The following is a 19,451-nucleotide window of genomic DNA, read 5'->3' on the forward strand; positions in this document are numbered from 1 at the left end:
TATACCAATTCAAATCTCTTACAAGTTACAAAAAGGCCTCAATTTCTTATTGATAATCTATCAATTCAAGATTTTAGGGTATAGACAAATCCAAATCCTAAATCTATTTGTTTACATCAACAGACAAAGTAATAATACTAATAGGCACATGTATTTAGTCCCATTATTAAAATTTACTCTACATTGATTGGTAATGAAATTTTATTGGCAAATCAGAAAGATGGGCTACATATTATCTTTAGGTTCTAATGTGACTAATTTGATTGCAATTGGGAATTGAAAATGCTCCTTGAGTATAATATTTGACATGTCCTTACAATATAATTTTATTCACACAAATTTATTATCACAAACTTGAAATTTTTTGAGTATGTATTCTTCTCTTAAAAGTGGTCCATACATGATATGATGTTTACCCCTAAATTAATGACTTTATAAGATAACAATTGAATTTGTTTTAGTGGTTCAAGGGCAAATAGGTTGTTAGGATCAAATAATTTTTTTTTATGCTAAATATTGTTTGTTAAAATAAATATAAATAATCTAATAGAATATATCATGATCGAATTTTGATCCATATAGAAGTATCGTCAAATAAAAATAAAATATTTAAGTTCATGAACTATAGTCACAACAATTTTATGGTTCTATACATCAAACTTCTTTCTTTTGTTTTGTGTGGTGCAAATTGAATTTGGCCATAATATAATTCGAATTGTAGACTTTTGACCATCGGCCTACTATTTTGAAAATAATGAAAATGTACTTATAAATTAAGAATATATTATTACATTATATTGTTCGAATAATTTAAAATGTCATTGTACTGGTATATTATTACTTCTCTTTATATATATATATATATATATATATATATATATATATATATATATATATATATATATATTTATTTATTTATTTTAACTTGCAAATATAATTTAAATTATATTATTAATTATTGACATGACCGAATAATCGAACAAAATAAAGGCAAATCGAAAAGAGAAAAAACAAATCAAATCAAATTTATTTAGTTTGGATTGGACTACACTTTTTCAAACCAAATTAAAAATTAAAAAACTGAAATCGAATAACACAAAATCAAACTAAAAAACCATATGCACACATAGTTTCAATCCTACACCATTCAAGAAAAATATCGCCGCCAAAGAATAGAACAAAAAATTCCACAGTTGGACCACAAATTTGCCACTTTCATCTTTAAAAGTAATTCTAAAAATGGATGTAGTAGTCATCTTTAATTTTTTTTCATTTCAATTTTAGAAAAATGTAGCGATAGTCTGATAGTTAACTACATGAAAAAATAAAAACATTCCTAACAAAAAATAAACCAAGTTCATTATTATTCAAAGAAAATAAATTTAGGTCAAATATCTAATAATGACTTGAATAAGATAGATAAAATTGAAATATTGCAAAATTTTGTTAGTCCAATTAGACTTATTATCAATATAACAATGCAAGTAACCCTTGTCAATCTAACCAGACTTGTGAAAAAATTAACAAAATAGGTAGAATAATAATTAAAAAAATATATCAACTTTTATCAGTCTAAAAAGACTTATGAACAATTAAACAACACATGTAAAATTCATGAACAATTTAAAAATAGATAAAATGAATATTGTATAAAAGTCATGCATAACTTGTGAAAAGTTAAACAACAATCTTAAATGATCCTATTTGCACTAATTAGCTATAATGCATATAGAGTTGTCCACTAAATTTACCATCTAGCCACCAAATATAGACAAAAAATAGTTAATCAGACAAGTGCTAATGTCAATTTCTAGTATTCATGGGCACCTCTTGAATTGACAAACACTCTTACAACTCACCGTTAAATTAAAGCCCATGGGCTCCTCCACTTAAAAAACAAGCAAAATTCTTGTGGGTTCCACTATTGGGCCACAACAAGCCGCCTACAGGGGTGGTCATAAATATCAAAAAATTGAAAAATCATATTGAATCGAATTAGTTTGATTTCAAAATTGGAGAATTGAATTGACGTTTGATAAATCGAACCGAAGTATCAAACATCCACCTACCCACAATAACTTATTCAGACAATCTGACATGTAAATCTCGAGAGAATAAAGTGTACACAGACGATATTTTTACCTCCTAAGGTATGAGGTACGAGGTAGAAAGACTATTTTCAAAAGACATTTAGTTGTAATGTAGTAAATCAAAATAGTGATGGAAAGAAAAGAACGACGGTGAAATAAAAAATGTCAAATGACAAGGAAAGCAGTACAGTACAGAGCTGTAACAACGGCGAAATAATGCGACAGCTAAAACATATTAATAGACATCAATAATGATAGTAGATATTAAAACAATACTACAACAGACTCGATGCTACCAAACCTAATCCTTCGAGAGAAAACAAATGACAAAATTCAATTACCTACTAACCTTTATACCGTAATCCGCAACCTTCATGCTCACCTATCTAAGCCAACCACCAATGTTGAGGGTCCTTTAAGTTTGCTTTTTTAGTAGTATGTTCTTTCGCTCTCAATTTCGCCAGCAGTTTTTCTTTTTTGACACGTCATCATTGATGTCACGTGACTGGACAAATTTGGACCGTTAAAGTACATTTCACCGACTGTGACGTGTTACATTTGTGGGCCCCAGATTCAATGATGTATGGGCCCCACGCCAACAACTTAATTGCTGCAATACTCACTTTTAGGTAGATGTTTTAAAACATGACAAAATTTCTAATAGTATTTAAAATTTAACCACATTGAGAGGAAGATTCAGACTATATTCGATTGAGAATATAGATATTTTTATATACGGCGCCTTTGTCCGAACCTTAATGAAGGTAGAGAAAGATATTTTTGATAGATTCTCGATTGATAAATTTGACTCAATTATATTTATGCTTAATTTTGGATGTATATAAGTAGACACTTAAATTTGTATAAAAATTGATCAAGTAGACATGTACATTCTACATGATATAATATGTGTCTTTCATAAAATAATACAAATCAATTCATATGTATCTCATGTGAATATTCATGTAAAATGAGTAGGTCTATTTATTCAACTTTATATCATTCATATTTATGTTGAACAAATAGCTTAACATTTTGAACCAAAATTGCAAGTTGATGAAATAATGTGACTAACAAGGTTGATGTGAGTTGGATAAAATCTTTTTAAAAGTCTCGAGTTCAAATTTTAGATATGATTTTTTTTTTTTGTAAATTAAAGAGACATTTCCTCCTTACTAGGCCTTACACAAAATGAATTCAGATTAGTTGATGTTCTGATGGGGATATGAGATATTGCATAAGAAATCAAAAGAGATGAAATAATTTGAGATGGTAGAGATAAAATTTCTTCACCCTTAATTTGAGGTTTCAGATTCGAACTTTGAATATGAAAGAAAAAAAATCAAGAAAACACTTTCTCCTTAATGTCCCTTACACGAGGTGTATTCAGATTAGTCAGTGCTCCAATAGAAATATCAGACATCAAATGAGAATTTTTTTTTTAAAAAAAAACAAGACAATAATGTGAGGCGCTAAAATATTGATTGCCCCATGTATTGTTTTCCCTATAAAATGTCAAACTATAACTCTTGCTACCTCAAATTAAATTAATGATGCTTCTTCGTAGCTCTTTAAGTCCATTACTCAAGCAACAATATTATTCATGTTTCCCACAAGAACCAAAAAAATACTTGTCAACATTATCATCACTCTCACAATTAGAATGTAATTCAGTACAAAAGAAGATGTCTAGAGTTTTATCTGAAACTGATCTCAATAGGGCATCATCATCATCATCTAATTCAAGAAACTCACGTTGCATGGCCTTGCACAATCTGCTACTTCCTAACACATTTGGTGAAGAGGATAAAGAAGATGAGGTATATAATGTTCATGAATTGTTAGAAATTCTCATTTCTCACGGTCGGGAGAGAGTACACTTTTATTTATTTAATTATGTGTTCAACATACCTCTCCTCACGTATCATTTTGACTCTTTTTCATGATTATGTCCTTAATACGCCTCCTTATGTGCATAATATATTCTTATAATTCCATGGGCTTGATTATGTCTTGGAGGGCTCTTCACGTGCGGTTTTAATTCTTTTTTCATTGGCTTAATTATGTTTTCAACACATCCTGGCCAAATATGGAGTGATTCTTTTTTAGAGTTTTAAGTTATAACAATGTTAATGTGAGAAGAGATAACACTATCAAGTCAACCAAAGAATATATATGAGCTTACATGTATACTGCCACATGTAAGATGACCTGATAGTATTAAAAAAAATTACACTAATCGTAGTCGATTTATATGTTAAAAAATTACAAAAGTCCCACACTGATGATTAATCATACGGGTGGACTCCTTATAAGATTTGGACAATCCTCCTACACTCCTACTTTTGAGCTAGCTTTTGGGGTATGAGTTAGACTTAAGATCTAATTTTACATGATATCATAGTAGGACTCATCTCACGTGAGGTGGAGTGTTAAAGAATGACAAAAGTCTCGCATTGATAGTTAATGAGATGAGGAAGCTCCTCTCGAGGAATATATGAATGTATTTCTCCCAGCTTACTACGATTTCCGAGTGGAAAGAAAGTTATTGCCAGCTCTTTGAATGAATACGCAAGGCTTGGAGAATCTTTCTTTCTCTGAGCTAACTTTTTGGCGGTGTGAATTAGATTCAAAAACTAATTTTACAATATATAAATTAGACTCTTCCTTTTAATAGCCTAACATATATAATATTTTTTGATAATGAATGACAGTGAGATTTAAATCTAAGATGAACTTTGTTTGCCTTCTTTGATACTATATTGAAATTAATGTGTCCATCTGATCATTCAAGAACTTAAACTATTAATGTTAATATAATAACATTATTTTATTTACTTAATTATATTTTTAGCAGATAGGATTGACAAATAGGTTGATGTTACTTTCAAATTCCGGGTTGGAAATGGTGGAGAGACATGAAGTTGAGGAAGAGAAACACACGAGGGCGGTGGAGCAACTGGTGGTTGACGGTGGTGGAAGTGGAGGAGACGGTAGAGGAAAAAAATGTGGTGGTGGTGGTGGTGAATCTGATGGAGATAGTTCTGAGTTTAGTGTTGATTTGTATTACACAAGGATGATTCAAGCTAATCCTGGGAACTCACTACTTCTTGGAAATTATGCAAGATTCTTGAAAGAGGTACTAATTATAAACTTTAATTTGCATTTTTTTGATGGAAAGTGGAGAGAATTAAGTGGTCATATCATGATTAGGAGGTGTTTATGTACGATAAAATGACACGTGTCGATTGGATGACACGTGTTATATCACATGACGTGCACTACATGATGGTCATGTGTTGCACGTGTGCGTAAATGAAATTTGCATGACCAACATCGACTTCAATGGGCCAAAGTCTGATACCATATTAAATAAATTTTGAGCGTAACTTACACTCCAAAAGCTAGCTCTTGAGGGAAGGATTGTCCAGATCCATTTAAGTTGAGAATTAATCAATTTTCCAACTAATGTAGGATTCTAAACCTACTCTAATGATTGTGGTTCGACCGTACCCACTAGCTTTGGTCCAGATTCATCTATATTTGTATTTAAAAAAAATTATTGAATACATACAAATTAATAGATTTAGAATCTAATAACTTTAAAGAACTAAAATCCTGAACTCATAAATTCTAAATTTTGGTTTCGCCTCTATGACTACACCTCTCTTTACATTTAGGTCCAACTAAAGCATGGACTGAAAGCCGCCCAAACAGATATGAACATTACTCTAATATCATATCAAATAAAGCTTTGGACGCCAAAAGCTATATCTAAAAAAATAAATAAATTATCTAAGACCTTATAAGTAGTCAATCGAGTCTAATGTAGGATCATTCTCATCGACAATATATAGTAATGGTAATATATAGATTTAAAATAAAACATTGGAGTTGCACATGTTCACTCTATTCCTAAAAGTTTTTTATTTTGTAAATTGATGAATATCAAACAGGTGAGTGGAAACTTGGTGAAAGCAGAAGAATATTGTGAAAGAGCAATGTTAGCAAATCCAAGTGATGGAAATGTACTTTCATTCTATGCTGATTTAATTTGGAGAACACATAAAGATGTCCCTCGAGCTAACAACTACTTTGACAAAGCTGTTAAAGTTGCACCAAACGATTGGTAACAATTCATTACTCATATATTTCGAAATTATTATCTCTTATTCTAATTTCAACCAAACAACTGATCATTTCGTATATTCTAAAACTTACCTTATTTTTCAAAGGCATAATACATATATGTGTCTTTTAATTTGACTTAAGTTATTTTTTTTCAATGATGCAGCTATGTGTTGGCTTCCTATGCTCACTTTCTTTGGGATGTAGAGGATGTAGAAGAAGAAAAAGAACAAGAACATAGACAATATCAAATGAATGATAATAATTTACCTATATAATGTTGTATATAAAATATAAATAATTAACCATGCTAACATTCTTTTAGTTTTTTTTGTATATCTTTTACCTTTTTAGGTAGGTTTTCCTTTTTAATTTTTCTTTTTTGCCTTGGCTACTTTGCATTTTGATGAGGTTAAGTTATTGCTCTTTCTTGGCTTGATTGTAATTGAGAATGAAATAAAAAGTCGACTTCTAAGGATTATTTGGTACGAAGGAAAATAAAATGAGGGAGGCGATGATGATGTAGACGTGTCACATTGCATTTTCTAAGACTGCCAAAGAAGTTTCACCAATGTCACCAAGTTTGGTTCCATTTCGAGATAGTTCACCTAACAAGTAGTGGCATTGTTGTAATTAGTTGAAGCTTTCGAAGGCTATATCTCCTTCCACGAATATGGGAATGGGATGAAACTTCATGCATGTGTGAAGAAAGTCAATACAAGTATAATTGAACAAAAGTCACCTTGTTTAGAGTTCGTATTAGAAAGAAACGACATCATGATTCTTAAGTTAAAACTTGTCATCAAGCTGTACCAAGTAAGGAACTTTGAGGGGTACCCCACAGGCCTATCTAGGTATCTCTAAGGAGTGTCCAAAGGTGCTTATAAGAGTTAGGAAACTCTATGTGCACCGCTCAGTCTCAAGGATAACATTGAGCACTCAATGAGTCCAGAGGCTTGATGTATAAACCGATTAGGCCCTATGGGCTAGCTAACCCTAAGAATGATACACACATACGTGTTCATTGAACATTCTAGGCACCACTCTTAAGAGCCTCGTGTGTTGACTTGTGAACATGGCTTAGGTTCAGCCTTGCAAGCAAAGGTCTGTTAGCCTAGACGTGTAGTCGTGGGAGATGTTACATTATGTGAGATGCAAGTATGTTGCGAAAGTAATGTTTGGCAGTGCCTTAAGACAACCATAGACATATTATGCAAGACACACATGAAAAAGGCTAAGGATTTTAGTTTTACCATAAGTTTAAATCAATTTTAATCCAATACATTTATAACTCGGTCTATTTTAACATGTCTTAATCCAATCCAATTTACCTGATTGACACCCCTACCGGCTACCACGACCTTTTAAGACATTTAATTTGTCTCATGTGTAAGTAAAACTCAAGGAAAATATCTATGAGAGTATTATATCCTGCTAGAGAGACTAAAGATATTCTGAAAAATAGTATTCTCAATATATTAATGATACAGTAGAAAGCACATATTTATAGCTATACAATTGTAGGGTTAAAGTTCTATTCTAGGAAGGAGTATATATGATTATGAATGTATATTCTGTAAATTAGTCTTATTCTAAGAAAAAAAATATTTTCTGATTACTACACAATTATAACTTTTCCTAACATCCCCCTCAAATTGATACCGCTGATCACAGAATAGCAATTTAGAGATAAGATATTGATGTCGTGCTCGTGTCATCGCCTTTGTAAACAAATCAGCAAGTTGATCATGAGAAGGAATGTGTTGTAGAGTGATGAGACGATCGATAACCAATTCTCTAATGTAATGGCAGTCCACCTCTATATGCTTTGTGTTTTCATGTTGCACTGGGTTTGTGGCTATTTTAATCGCACTAGTGCTATCAACATGTAGCACTATAGGAGATGTAATAGCGACACTGAGCTCAGATAATAGACGTCGCAACCAAACAATTTCTGAACTTGCTGCCGATATAGCACAATACTCAGCCTCTATAGATGATTTAGATGTACGAGATTGTTTCTTACATTTCCAAGATATCAAGGATGTGCCAAGAACATGCACCAACCAGTAATAAAGCGACGAGAAGTAGGACAACCAGCCCAATTTGCATCAGTATATCCTTCAAGATGTATAGAAGAATCAGAACGGAAAAGAACACCTTGACTCATAGAACCATGAATATATCGAATGAGACGAAGAAATGTAGTGTGATCTATACGGTAAGAATTAATCATAAACTGACTTAGAACCTGTACTGCATATGAGATGTCTGGCCTTGTCATAGTGAGATAAACTAAGGATCCCACCAACTGCCAATACAATGTTGGATCATTGAATGGTTCTCCATCAACCTCCTTATACTTTGTATTAATCTCCATTGGGGTGTACACAACCTTGTCATCAGTAAGACCAGCCCTTACAACAAGATCATGAGCATACTTTTGTTGTGTAAGCATGATCCCAGTAGGCAAGTATAAAACCTCAAGTCTAAGAAAGTATGTCAGTCGTCCCAAGTCCTTCATCTTAAATGAGGTATGCAAGAATTCTTTCAACTTAGTAATTTTCTCTAGATAATTTCCTGTGATAATGATATCATCAACATAGATGAGAAGTCTTGTGATACCTAATGGAGAAGTATGAAGAAACAATGAATGTTCTGAAGAACTTTAAGAGAAGCCCCCAGTTTGAATCGTGGATCGAAATTTGTCAAACCAAGCTCGGGAGCCTGTTTTAAGCCATAAAGAGATTTTCGAAGATGACAAACTGCATTTGGTCTTGGCAGAACACACCCAGGTGGTGGTTTCATAAACACAACTTCTTCTAGATCGCCATAGAGAAATGTGTTTTTCACATCCATCTGATGCAAGGTCTAACCTTTCATTGAAGCCACAACTAATAATGTCTGTACCATTGTCATCTTAGCAACAGGTGCAAACGTCTCTCATAATCCACCCCATACTCTTGTTTGTACCCTTGAGAAACTAATTGAGCTTTGTAGCGATCAATTGTACCATTCGCCTTAAGTTTAATGGAATACACCCACTTACTTCCAATGAGAACTCCAACTATTGGTTTATCAACAAATTCCCAAGTAGAATTTTCATTCAATGCACGAAACTCTTCTGATATTGCCTCTTTCCAACAAGTTTGTGTAGAAGCCTGAGAGTAAGATGTAGGTACATCAACATAATGTAGTGTGATATGCGTGGCATAAGACTTACCAAACTTCCCTGGAGAGTAACTGAGTCGTTCAGGAGTATGGCGATTTGTTCGACTAGATCTGCGTGGGGGAGTAACTGGATGAGATGATTCCTCTTCGGAAGATGAGGATGCGTATGTAAAGTCAACAACAGAAGAACATGACAGCTGGAGATCATCATAATCATAGTTTATGGGCTGCTCCGGATGATCAGTATATACCACATCATCATCAAACTTGTACAAAAAGGAAACATATTCTAAATCATGTTTAGAATTGTGTTTGTAAGAAAATTGACCCTAAAAAATAATAATATGTTTAGATACACGAAGCTGGCGATGAGATGCATCATAACATATATACCCATTTTGTGTGTCATTGTAGCCCACAAAAATACATTGCGTTGCCTTAGTAATTGAAAGCTTTTGTCGTTCATGTGCTGGAATATGGACAAAGCAAACACAACCAAAAACTCGCAAGTGAGAATAATCAAGCTTCTTATGAAATAATTTGAAGTACGGTGTCTCATTAGCAATGACTGGAGAAGTTTGTCTATTAATCAAATATGCAGAAGTATGTACTGCTTCAGGCCAGAAACTCTTAGGCATACTAGATGTGCCCAACAAAGCCAATGTAGTTTCCAAAGCATGTCGATTCTTCCTTTCTACGATTACATTTTGTTCCAGAGTATGAGGACAAATGCGTTGAGAAATAATTCCTTTGTTTTTGAAAAACTTAACAAGATTAGTCTTAGTGTACTCTCCTCCAGAATTAGAACGAAATATTTTTATAGTTTTATGAAACTTTGTATACACATACTCAACAAAATTCATAATAAGAGTCGAAACCTCAGATTTATTTCGAATAAAAAACACCATGTGTATCTAGATACATGATCAATAAATAACACAAAGTACTTATATCCCATTTTTGACAAAGTAGGAGAAGGACCTCAAACATCACCATGCACCAAATCAAACAGATCGTCATAAGAAGATGAACTAGATGGAAAAAGGGAGCTTGTGACTTTTCAAATCGGCACAATTAAAACATGTCAAAGGGAGACTGGAATGAATGTCATGTATTGCTGGAAGACATGATTTGAGCATGTGCTAAAGTCGAGAGGAATGAGCAACTTATTCAAGCGAGTAACATCTGTGGCAGAAACTAAAAGAAAACTGATGCAAATGATAATGAACCGACTCTAGAAGAAACATTCTGCCAACTCTACGCCCCTTGGCCATGGTCATCCCGATTTTCAGATTTTGAACAACACAATCATTGGGTGAGAATTTTACAACACAATTCTGATCAACTAGCTGACCTACTGAAACCAAATTAGCCTTCAAATTATGTACATAAAGAACGTTAGACAAATTTCCAACAGAACCAATACCCGAAGCAAGCAATGTATTCCCGTTTGCCGTATGAATAACATGTTTAGAAACATTATCATACAATGAAGAAAATTGGGACAGATCTCCAGTCATATGATTGGAAGCACCCGAATCTAGATGCCAAGTAAATTTAATAGAATTACTTGTACTTGAGGATGCCGAGAATGCACTTGAGATGGCTCCGGGAAGGGTAGCTGCTATAGAATCTCGAATCAACCTTTCAAGATCATGTCCAGAAGGGAAGGAACCAACCGATTTAGTGACATCTGTTTGGTATGCTTAGTGAGAAGGCAATGAACGATTTGGACAACGACGATAGTCTGAAATATGATGGTCAGTAATCTTACAGTAAGCACAAAATCTTTTCTTCTTAGGATAATTGGCTGCTATGTGACCAAAGTCGTTGTATTCATAGCACTGGACAATTCTCTTAGTATTTCCTGATGAAGTACCGACAGTTGATTTTTGTGCAAGTAATGCAACAGTGGGTTATGTCATCGATTCCATGGCCGCCTGAGTTTCAAGCCTAGTCTCTTCACACAAGACGACTGTCAACACAACATCAAGAGTAGGTGTGACTTCTCTGTTCAACAAACTGCCACGAATAGACTCGAATTCATACCGGAGTTTCATCAAGAACTGTACCATCCTTATTCTTTGTCATTCTCCCAACACTTCCTTGAGCCCTGTCGTAGACATATTTCACCCAGAAATTTGATCTTGTTCTGACCAGAGCAACTGCAAGCCGGCATAAAAGGAACGAATATTCTTGTCTCCCTGTGTATATTCAGCAATGTTGCATTTCACTTCAAACTCTCGTGCAAGATTGCTTTGTTGGTAAACGTTACGCAGGTGGAGCCATATCTCTGAAGTTGAACTAAATGGTCTAAGTACCATAGCGATGTCAGCATGTACCGAATTCAGCATCCAAGCGATTACCTTCGCATTATTCAAATTCCATTGATCCAACTATTTTTCATCTGTTGGCAGACCAACAGAACCATTTAACCACCCAAAAAGGCCCTTTCCTTGAACAAAAATTCCAAAGTGGAATTTCCATAGAGAGAACTTGGAACTATCCAATTTTGTGGAGAGCAAATAGTGCGAAGATGATTGTGAATTCATTGATAACGGAGAAAGAAAAAAAGGGACAAATACAAAAAGACAAGAAGAACGCAGGAAGGTAACAAGGTACCTGTGTAGAAAAAGCAAAGAGCACGGACAAATTGTTAACCGATGGCTCTTGATACCATTCTAGAGTGGCAAAAGATATTCTGAAAAATAGTATTCTCAATATATTAATGACACAGTAGAAAGTAGGGGTGTACAAAACCGAATCGAAAACCGAATCAAACCACAAACCGAGAAAAAAAAATCGACTAGTGGTTGGTTTGACTTGGTTTGGTATTGAAAAAAAACCCGACTATATTTGAGTTGGTTTGGTTTTAACTAAAAAAAACCAACCCGAGACCAAACCAATCCGACATTATATATATAATTTTTTTAAAAAAATTTATACATAAAAATATATACTTTGATATAATTTTTAAATATTTCTTATACTTTTTCATAGTTTTTATCTTTTAATATATTATTTCAAGTTTGAAACTTAGAATTCTGAATGATTCAATAAAGATTATAGTCCACAAATGTTGATAATTATAATAAAATTTAAATCAAAATCAAATTAATACTAATGCAAAAAGAAAATCAATTCAACAATAAGAATGACAATAATATTGAATATTTGTTCTTTGGTTTTACATTGGTTTAGACAATTCAAATACATAACCTAATTTTAATTTCCTTTAATATTTAGTCATGTAACTACTATTTATTAAACTTATTTTAGCATGATTTAGTACTTTTAAATTATGATCATTTTTATTATGACTTGTTAATTTGCAATATTTGTTTTTACGCGATTTCATTATTATTATTATTATTATTATTATTAATTTGTTGGATATTTTAGTGTCATTACTCATATCATATTTTGTGTTATTTTCTTAAGAAACACCTTAGATAGTTGTATTTTGGTAGGACTAAAGAAATATTTGAAGTACAAGTAAATTATATGTTTGTATGAATACTTTACCAGGAAAATCTGAAAAAACCCAAAAATTCGAATAACCTGAAAAAATTCGAAAAAATCCGAGGTTGAAAAACTCGAGTTTTATTGGTTTGGTTTGGTTTATAGATTTAAAAATCCGACACAAATAGTTTGGTTTGATATTTGAAAAACCCGAACCAACCCGGCCATGTACACCCCTAGTAGAAAGCACATATTTATAGCTATACAATTGTAGGGTTAAAATTCTATTCTAGGAAGGAGTATATATGATTGTAAATGTATATTTTAGTAAATCAATCATATTCTAAGAAAGAATATATTTTCTGATTACTATACAATTATAGTTTTTCCTAACATATCGCTCCTCATTTGACCCTCTAAGATCTTGATTTTAAAGATTATTCTATTAATATCAAATGCATGTCATTAAAAAAACTAATATTTGAGAAACTCCAAGACAAAAAATATTCTCCATTAATAATGTTAGAAAAATTAGGTATATAAGCAACACGAGACAACAAATATCTAAATGACTAGTTGTTTGCCATTCAACAATATTATTATATTCTTGCTTAACATCTTTGCAGGCTGTCTTTATTCTTAAAGAACTATGTATAGCTGCACATTAAGATGCCTAAGAATTGTCCCCATCTATATGTGTCTTGCTAACATTAAATTTGTTATGATGCTCCTTACCGTACCTCCACACCCATTGTTGCTCTCCTTCCACGTGTCTGCATGTAACTTGTCCACATATCTTGCCTAATTTTTTCCTATACAATAGATTCAATCGAATTTAGTAACTTTGGTTCAAACTTTGTATTTATCGTAAAAAAGTCATTTAATATATATAAATTATCAATTTAGAACCCACTAATTGAAAAGGTTTAGAATCCCAAACTCATAAACTTTAAATTTTGTCTCCACCTCTATAGGTAACCTACCCTGATACAAATATCAATGACTAATCCCACAGCTCGAACCTCACAAAAACAACTTTACTGTTGCATCAAGATTTCCTTTTAAAATTTATTTACACTATCAGTGTACATAAGTTACTTTGATTCCTTCTTGAAAATGAATTGCAATAACCAGCAGAGAGATAACAGGCAGCTTGACTTTGGTATTAGCTTTGGTCCCAAAACTTGAATAGCTAGAAAATTACTTTCTCCATCCCAATTTATATGACACAATTTCAAGAGTTCAATTTTTTATTTTAGTCACAAATTTAGACATAGAATCTATCTAAAAGGTACTATAAGTTAGATAACTCACAAATATCAACAATCTAAAATATTTAAAGAACATACGAATAAATCGCGATCAAAGATTTCCTTTGTTTGATGAACACAATTCATTAAATTGTAACATTGTTTTCCCCATAATGACATAAATACATTGATCACAACACAATATTTATGAATTCTAACTTAAGGTTCTACTAATTTTCCTAAATAATAGCATTTCAAATAATCCAAAACCAACCAAGAACAGAACCAGCCACTAATCCCATCCCTAATGAAACAGCCAAAACAATTGCAGCAATTTCAGCTTCAGAACTTGGCACAGACTTGGGAGCAAGAATCATAATGACACTTGTCAAGTACCCATTGGTCAGACCGAGCATCGTCGTTAAAAATACAATTGACACTTCACATTTTAGCCATTTAGGACCATGTAAACAAGCTGTAAACAGAGGATAGAACAATAGCCTAGCAACACAACCCCATGTAGCCTTACTAGTACTCTTAACAACATACAATGCAGTGAAAGATTTCCCAACGAAATCCGCTACGTTGTAAATTGTTATAAGTAGAATGGGATACCAATCTTTAAACACACTCGATTCAAGATTTTCTGCTAAGAACCCTGGGAAAATAGATAATGTCACAGTGTAAATCGCGAATATTCCAAATGCAGGACACTTTATAGTTCTTGCCACATCGCGGAGTTTATGCCTCGAACATGGCAAGAAATCTTGAACAAGATGTGTGTAATGTTGCTGCATAATTGGCAACTTATACAACAAGTTGCAACAGATGATGCACACTATCAAAACTGTTGTGCTAATTATGAAGTAGAAATGAGCACTTGTCTTTAGACCATGTGGAGTATGTGGAAGTGATACTTTGGTTATAATCCTTAATATGCAAATTAAAACACCTGTTGAAAAAACACATTAACAAGTTTAATATACGAAAAAGATAAAATTCAAGAATCAAGCTTGAGCTATGTGAAAAGAGTACCACTAAATGTTCAACAAATATCAAATCTTGAATCGGCTATACAGTCAGACCTTTCTATAGCAAATCGTCCTCCGTAACAACATTTCACTATAACAATCAAGTTTTCGTTGGAACCAACTTTCATATTATGTTATATTATATGTTATTTATAACAACATTTCACTATAACAATCAAAAAAATATCCAGATAAACGAGACTGTTATAGAGAGGTTCGACTATATGTTCATTTTCTAAGCAATTTGAAAAAGAAAACACATTGATTAAGTGAAAATAAAAACAAGTTCAATATACAAAAAGATAAAATTCAAGAACCAAGCTTGAGCTAAGTGGAAAAAAACACACTAAATTTTCAACAAATATTAAATTTTGAACTCATAATATCAAACGTACGATGAGTTAAAGTCTTAAATCTTGAATCCATGATATACAATCAGACGTTTCTATAACAATCATCCTTAATAACAACATTTCACTATAACAACAAACTTTTCTTTGAGACCGACATTCATGTTATGTTATATTGCATGCTCTCTATAACAACATTTCATTCAACCAAACAATATCCAGACAAACGAGGTAGTTACAGAGAAGTTTGACTTGTATACCTGAAGAAGCAGTTCCAGCAAAAATTGCTTGCATGTATTGTTTAGGCAGCTTACCAGCAGAACCAATCAAGCTTCCACCAATCAAACCATCAGCCAAACCACAAACAACAACAGATACAACCACAGCACAATATGTTGCATTTGACTTCACCTTTGTTCCATTTTGATCCCAATTAATCCAATCAACAATTGGTGTTACCATTAAACAAAGAACAAACATAGAAAAACCAAGATTCAATCTCAATCTAAGACTCATTGTTTGGTTCCATTTATTCCAACTCAACATCAAAACAAGAATCAAAAGAGATGAAGTCATGTAAGCAACAGAGAAAACTTTCTCAACATGTTTTGTTGGATAAAGATATCCAAAGTAATCAACAGCAGTGATTAAGGCATTCCAAGGTAACAAATTGCCAGCACCAAGCAAGAAATGGATTATGTATGAAATTTTATAAGTGTCTCTTGCTTCATTTTGATCAACCTTTGTGATCATGTTCATCTCTATTCCTTTGTGATTTTGTACCATCTTTTGATTGTGGAGAATGATCATTTGGTCAAGCATCTTATAGACAAGTTACTAATGATATCCCAATAGGTAAGCACCTATGTTGTTCGGATACGGGTGTGGGGATTTGATACTGAGTGTAAATTCAGAGGTCGAATCAGTCATTTCATGAATTTTTAGATTCGAGGGTATAGATAGGAACAACTTTTTGATTTGTTGAAAAATAACTTAACTCAATTTTGTTTAATTAAGTTGAATGATCAAACAATGTTGTGTTATTATTACTACATTTTTATTTAATTGATTGAATAGTCATGTTTTACTAATTACTACTCATCTTTATTTCTGGATTTTGAGATATGGCTCGCATGATTTAAGAATCTGATGTAGACGCGGTGATATTGTGAATTGGTCATATATTAAAAATGTATTACATATACGGTCATCTCGTAGTTATTGATCATTCTAATATATGGCTAAGCACATCTGACTTTCAATTAGATGAATTGATGAAATATGTGTTTTTTTAATCAATTTATATATACTATAAATTATATTTAGAACAATATTACCCTCAAACATAATGTAATAGTACAAACCTAACATAGTACTTGGCTAATTAAATAGTATAATGGTTAATAATAAGATTCACAAGTATAGGGACCAAAAGTATACAATTTAATTTATTTAAGGTTAAATTAAATGTGCTTAAACGGATATTAGAAGGACCAAAATTAAAATTTGGTGATACTGAAGGGACTAAAAGCACAAATTTTATATCTTAATTTTGAGAATTAAGTATTGTATGTAAAAATAGAACTAAGTTGCACTTGTAACAATCCAACCCCTTATTTTGAGCTTTTGTGCCCCATTTCATGTTTTATGACTTTATATATTATGTCTTTGGATTTGTGATTTTGGTTGGGAATAGAGGGGCTCGGGGTGGTTTCTAACATATTTAATTTGAAGTAAGTGAAAAATTATATGCATGTGTTATAAGCGCGTGTGATGCACAATCGAGCCATAACACAAGGCAAATTAAACTTATGTGTCACAGGTGCAGGACACGGAGTATGACACCCCTAGCCTTGCACAAGGGCCGCACACAGTGGACATGGTATGACACCATGATACTGCACCATATGTACACAACTATTAACTCATAAGAATATTAAGTGTTACAGAATCAGGTTCACCTGGACAATAGTGTTTGTTAGGTGTCAATCACATCTAAGGGATAGTTCGAGATGTGACATAACCATATAGTGTCACCTTTTATATCCCTTAAATAAAAGATTCCTCTTTTTTTTTCAAGATTTCAAATTCCATTTTGATTATGGTCATTGGTTATATTTTCAAAAAAAAAAAAGAAACTATCTTTCTTTATAGGGGAGTGAGTGACTACCACCTCTTGAATTGACATGGATGGAAGGTGAACCACTCTAGTAAATTAAAGTTTCCACTTAATTGGCATAGATTTGACTAGTAAGATTGAATTTTGGAATATGAAAGTTAGGTTTATTTGTAAGAAAAAAAGAAAAAAAATTGTACCTTTGTGGGGACAAAAATGGAGGGGTCCTATAATTTTGAAGAACAAATCTCCCAAATGAAAAAGAGAGTATAGTGTTGCACATGCCACCAATGTTGGTTTGTGCGAATCATACGGGAATGGTTTCATAATGGACGGATCAAATGATTTAACCTACATACATGGTGGGTGCAATGAATCTCAATATATCGGAGGAGAATTCATAATTTAAATTTAAAAAGAGAGAAGTATAATTAGTATGAATTGCAGAATCTTGTGAACAACAAGTCTTTGAAAGCAAGTTGTGCCCGAAGCCATTAGGTCGAGGGCCCCCATCTGTGTATCTCCCTCCCATCTCCGCCATGTGCTTGCATGCTCGTCGGGTAATTACATATTTATTACTCTTTATTTAGTAATTCAATACCTACTATAAGAGATTGAGGTTTTTCTTTTATTAAATTTTATTGGGAATTTTTTTGACCTCCGAAGGTCGGTATGTGATTTTCATGTATTGTTTGCCTAAAAAATTGATTTCTTGAAGTCGGTTTTCTTTTTTAATAAAATGAATTTTTTTTTAACAATATCGACTTTCGTAGGTCGGAAATTACCGACTTCCATCGGAGGTAGGAAATTTGGAGGTCGGCATTCATAATTTCAAGTAGTGTTAGCCGCGAATTATTAGTTTCGTCCTCGGACTATTGATAGCCTTAAAAACACTCATCTACTTAACTAATTGAACTTAAATACACCTCTGATTTGCCACATGCCATAACAAGTGGTCTCAAACTCTTGTAGGAACATGAGATTCTTAATAAAAAGTCTAGAGAAATGTTAAAAACATCCTTAAACCTGGCAAAAATTATTAGTTCCGTCCCCAAATTTAAAAATGTCACATTGGTCCTCCTTACAAAGTAAATTAGGATAAGTTGCAAGTATATATCCCACACCCCAAATATAAGTAATTAATTAGGCTCACCAACATAGGTTGTGGTGCAGTGATGGGAGTGCTTCACCCTTAATCAGAGGTCTTGGGTTCGAGCCCTGGATATGGAGAAAATCCTGTTGGAAGCGTCACTCCCGAATGGGCCCTGCAGAGCGCGATTCGGATTTAGTTGGAGCTCCAATGTGGGCTCCGGACACCGGGTGAGAAACCAAAAAAAAAAGGGAAAATTAGCAAACTAGTCAAAATACCTAACATAATTATTAAAAACATCTACACTTTAAAATAATTATTGAAAATGACAATATGTCAATATTTTAGCAAATATAATGTATCCTAATATAATTAATTTTCTTTCCTTTTATTTCTCAAATCAATGCCACATTGGACTCATTTTTACCACTACCTAGTGAAAAAGTAAAATAATAAAAAAACTTTATTACCCACTTTCACCTCTTTCTAGATTTTTACTCCAAATTCCTCCTTTCTTTCTCTCTCTTTGATAGGTAACGTTTTTTTTCCAATTATTTTCAGAAATCTGTAAAAATCTCCCAAAAGATATTCACAACAATCCATTGATTTAGCCACAACTAAAATGCTCATCATTTTTTTCAAGTAAAAAATGAGCATTTTATGTTCTGATTTAGCACCACGTAATCTCATCAAGTTTTCCTAATTATTGTGCTATAGACTAAAGCAAAATTCATTTTGGAAGGTATGCCAAATCCTTGAAAAC

General features: G+C 32.8%; 3 protein-coding genes across 3 annotated transcripts; 1 reads left to right on the forward strand and 2 right to left on the reverse strand.

The window, feature by feature from the left end:
* Nucleotides 1–3,636: 3,636 nt before the first annotated feature.
* LOC125824392 (uncharacterized) lies at nucleotides 3,637–6,697 on the forward strand. Its single transcript, XM_049503762.1, has 4 exons — nucleotides 3,637–3,910; nucleotides 4,948–5,229; nucleotides 6,047–6,219; nucleotides 6,385–6,697. The coding sequence occupies exons 1-4, from the start codon at nucleotides 3,641–3,643 to the stop codon at nucleotides 6,494–6,496; spliced, it is 837 nt and encodes a 278-aa protein (XP_049359719.1). The 5' UTR covers nucleotides 3,637–3,640; the 3' UTR covers nucleotides 6,497–6,697.
* A 1,559-nt stretch (nucleotides 6,698–8,256) lies between these two features.
* Nucleotides 8,257–9,077, reverse strand: LOC125824616 (uncharacterized mitochondrial protein AtMg00810-like). Its single transcript, XM_049504017.1, has 2 exons — nucleotides 8,933–9,077; nucleotides 8,257–8,843 (listed from the first exon to the last, which is right to left on the reverse strand). Exons 1-2 carry the CDS (start codon nucleotides 9,075–9,077, stop codon nucleotides 8,257–8,259), a joined length of 732 nt encoding a protein of 243 aa, XP_049359974.1.
* Nucleotides 9,078–14,340: 5,263 nt separating this feature from the next.
* Nucleotides 14,341–16,295, reverse strand: LOC125824338 (equilibrative nucleotide transporter 8). Its single transcript, XM_049503701.1, has 2 exons — nucleotides 15,743–16,295; nucleotides 14,341–15,053 (listed from the first exon to the last, which is right to left on the reverse strand). The coding sequence occupies exons 1-2, from the start codon at nucleotides 16,290–16,292 to the stop codon at nucleotides 14,356–14,358; spliced, it is 1,248 nt and encodes a 415-aa protein (XP_049359658.1). The 5' UTR covers nucleotides 16,293–16,295; the 3' UTR covers nucleotides 14,341–14,355.
* Nucleotides 16,296–19,451: the final 3,156 nt, after the last annotated feature.

Source organism: Solanum verrucosum, unplaced genomic scaffold (genome assembly GCF_900185275.1).
Source record: "Solanum verrucosum unplaced genomic scaffold, falcon-dt-bn FXZP01000022.1, whole genome shotgun sequence".
Taxonomy (NCBI): domain Eukaryota; kingdom Viridiplantae; phylum Streptophyta; class Magnoliopsida; order Solanales; family Solanaceae; genus Solanum; species Solanum verrucosum.

What these genes read in the sequence shown, in the direction of transcription:
- LOC125824392 (XM_049503762.1), top strand. Translation starts at nt 3,641, where the DNA reads ATGATGCTTCTTCGTAGCTCTTTAAGTCCATTACTCAAGCAACAATAT. An exon ending in ATGCAAGATTCTTGAAAGAG is followed by an intron (nt 5,230 to 6,046) that starts GTACTAATTATA and finishes AATATCAAACAG; the next exon opens with GTGAGTGGAAACTTGGTGAA. An exon ending in AAAGTTGCACCAAACGATTG is followed by an intron (nt 6,220 to 6,384) that starts GTAACAATTCAT and finishes TCAATGATGCAG; the next exon opens with CTATGTGTTGGCTTCCTATG.
- LOC125824616 (XM_049504017.1), bottom strand. Translation starts at nt 9,077, where the DNA reads ATGGATGTGAAAAACACATTTCTCTATGGCGATCTAGAAGAAGTTGTG. An exon ending in AAAACAGGCTCCCGAGCTTG is followed by an intron (nt 8,844 to 8,932) that starts GTTTGACAAATT and finishes CTTCTCCATTAG; the next exon opens with GTATCACAAGACTTCTCATC.
- LOC125824338 (XM_049503701.1), bottom strand. Translation starts at nt 16,292, where the DNA reads ATGATCATTCTCCACAATCAAAAGATGGTACAAAATCACAAAGGAATA. An exon ending in TGCTGGAACTGCTTCTTCAG is followed by an intron (nt 15,054 to 15,742) that starts GTATACAAGTCA and finishes TTTTTTCAACAG; the next exon opens with GTGTTTTAATTTGCATATTA.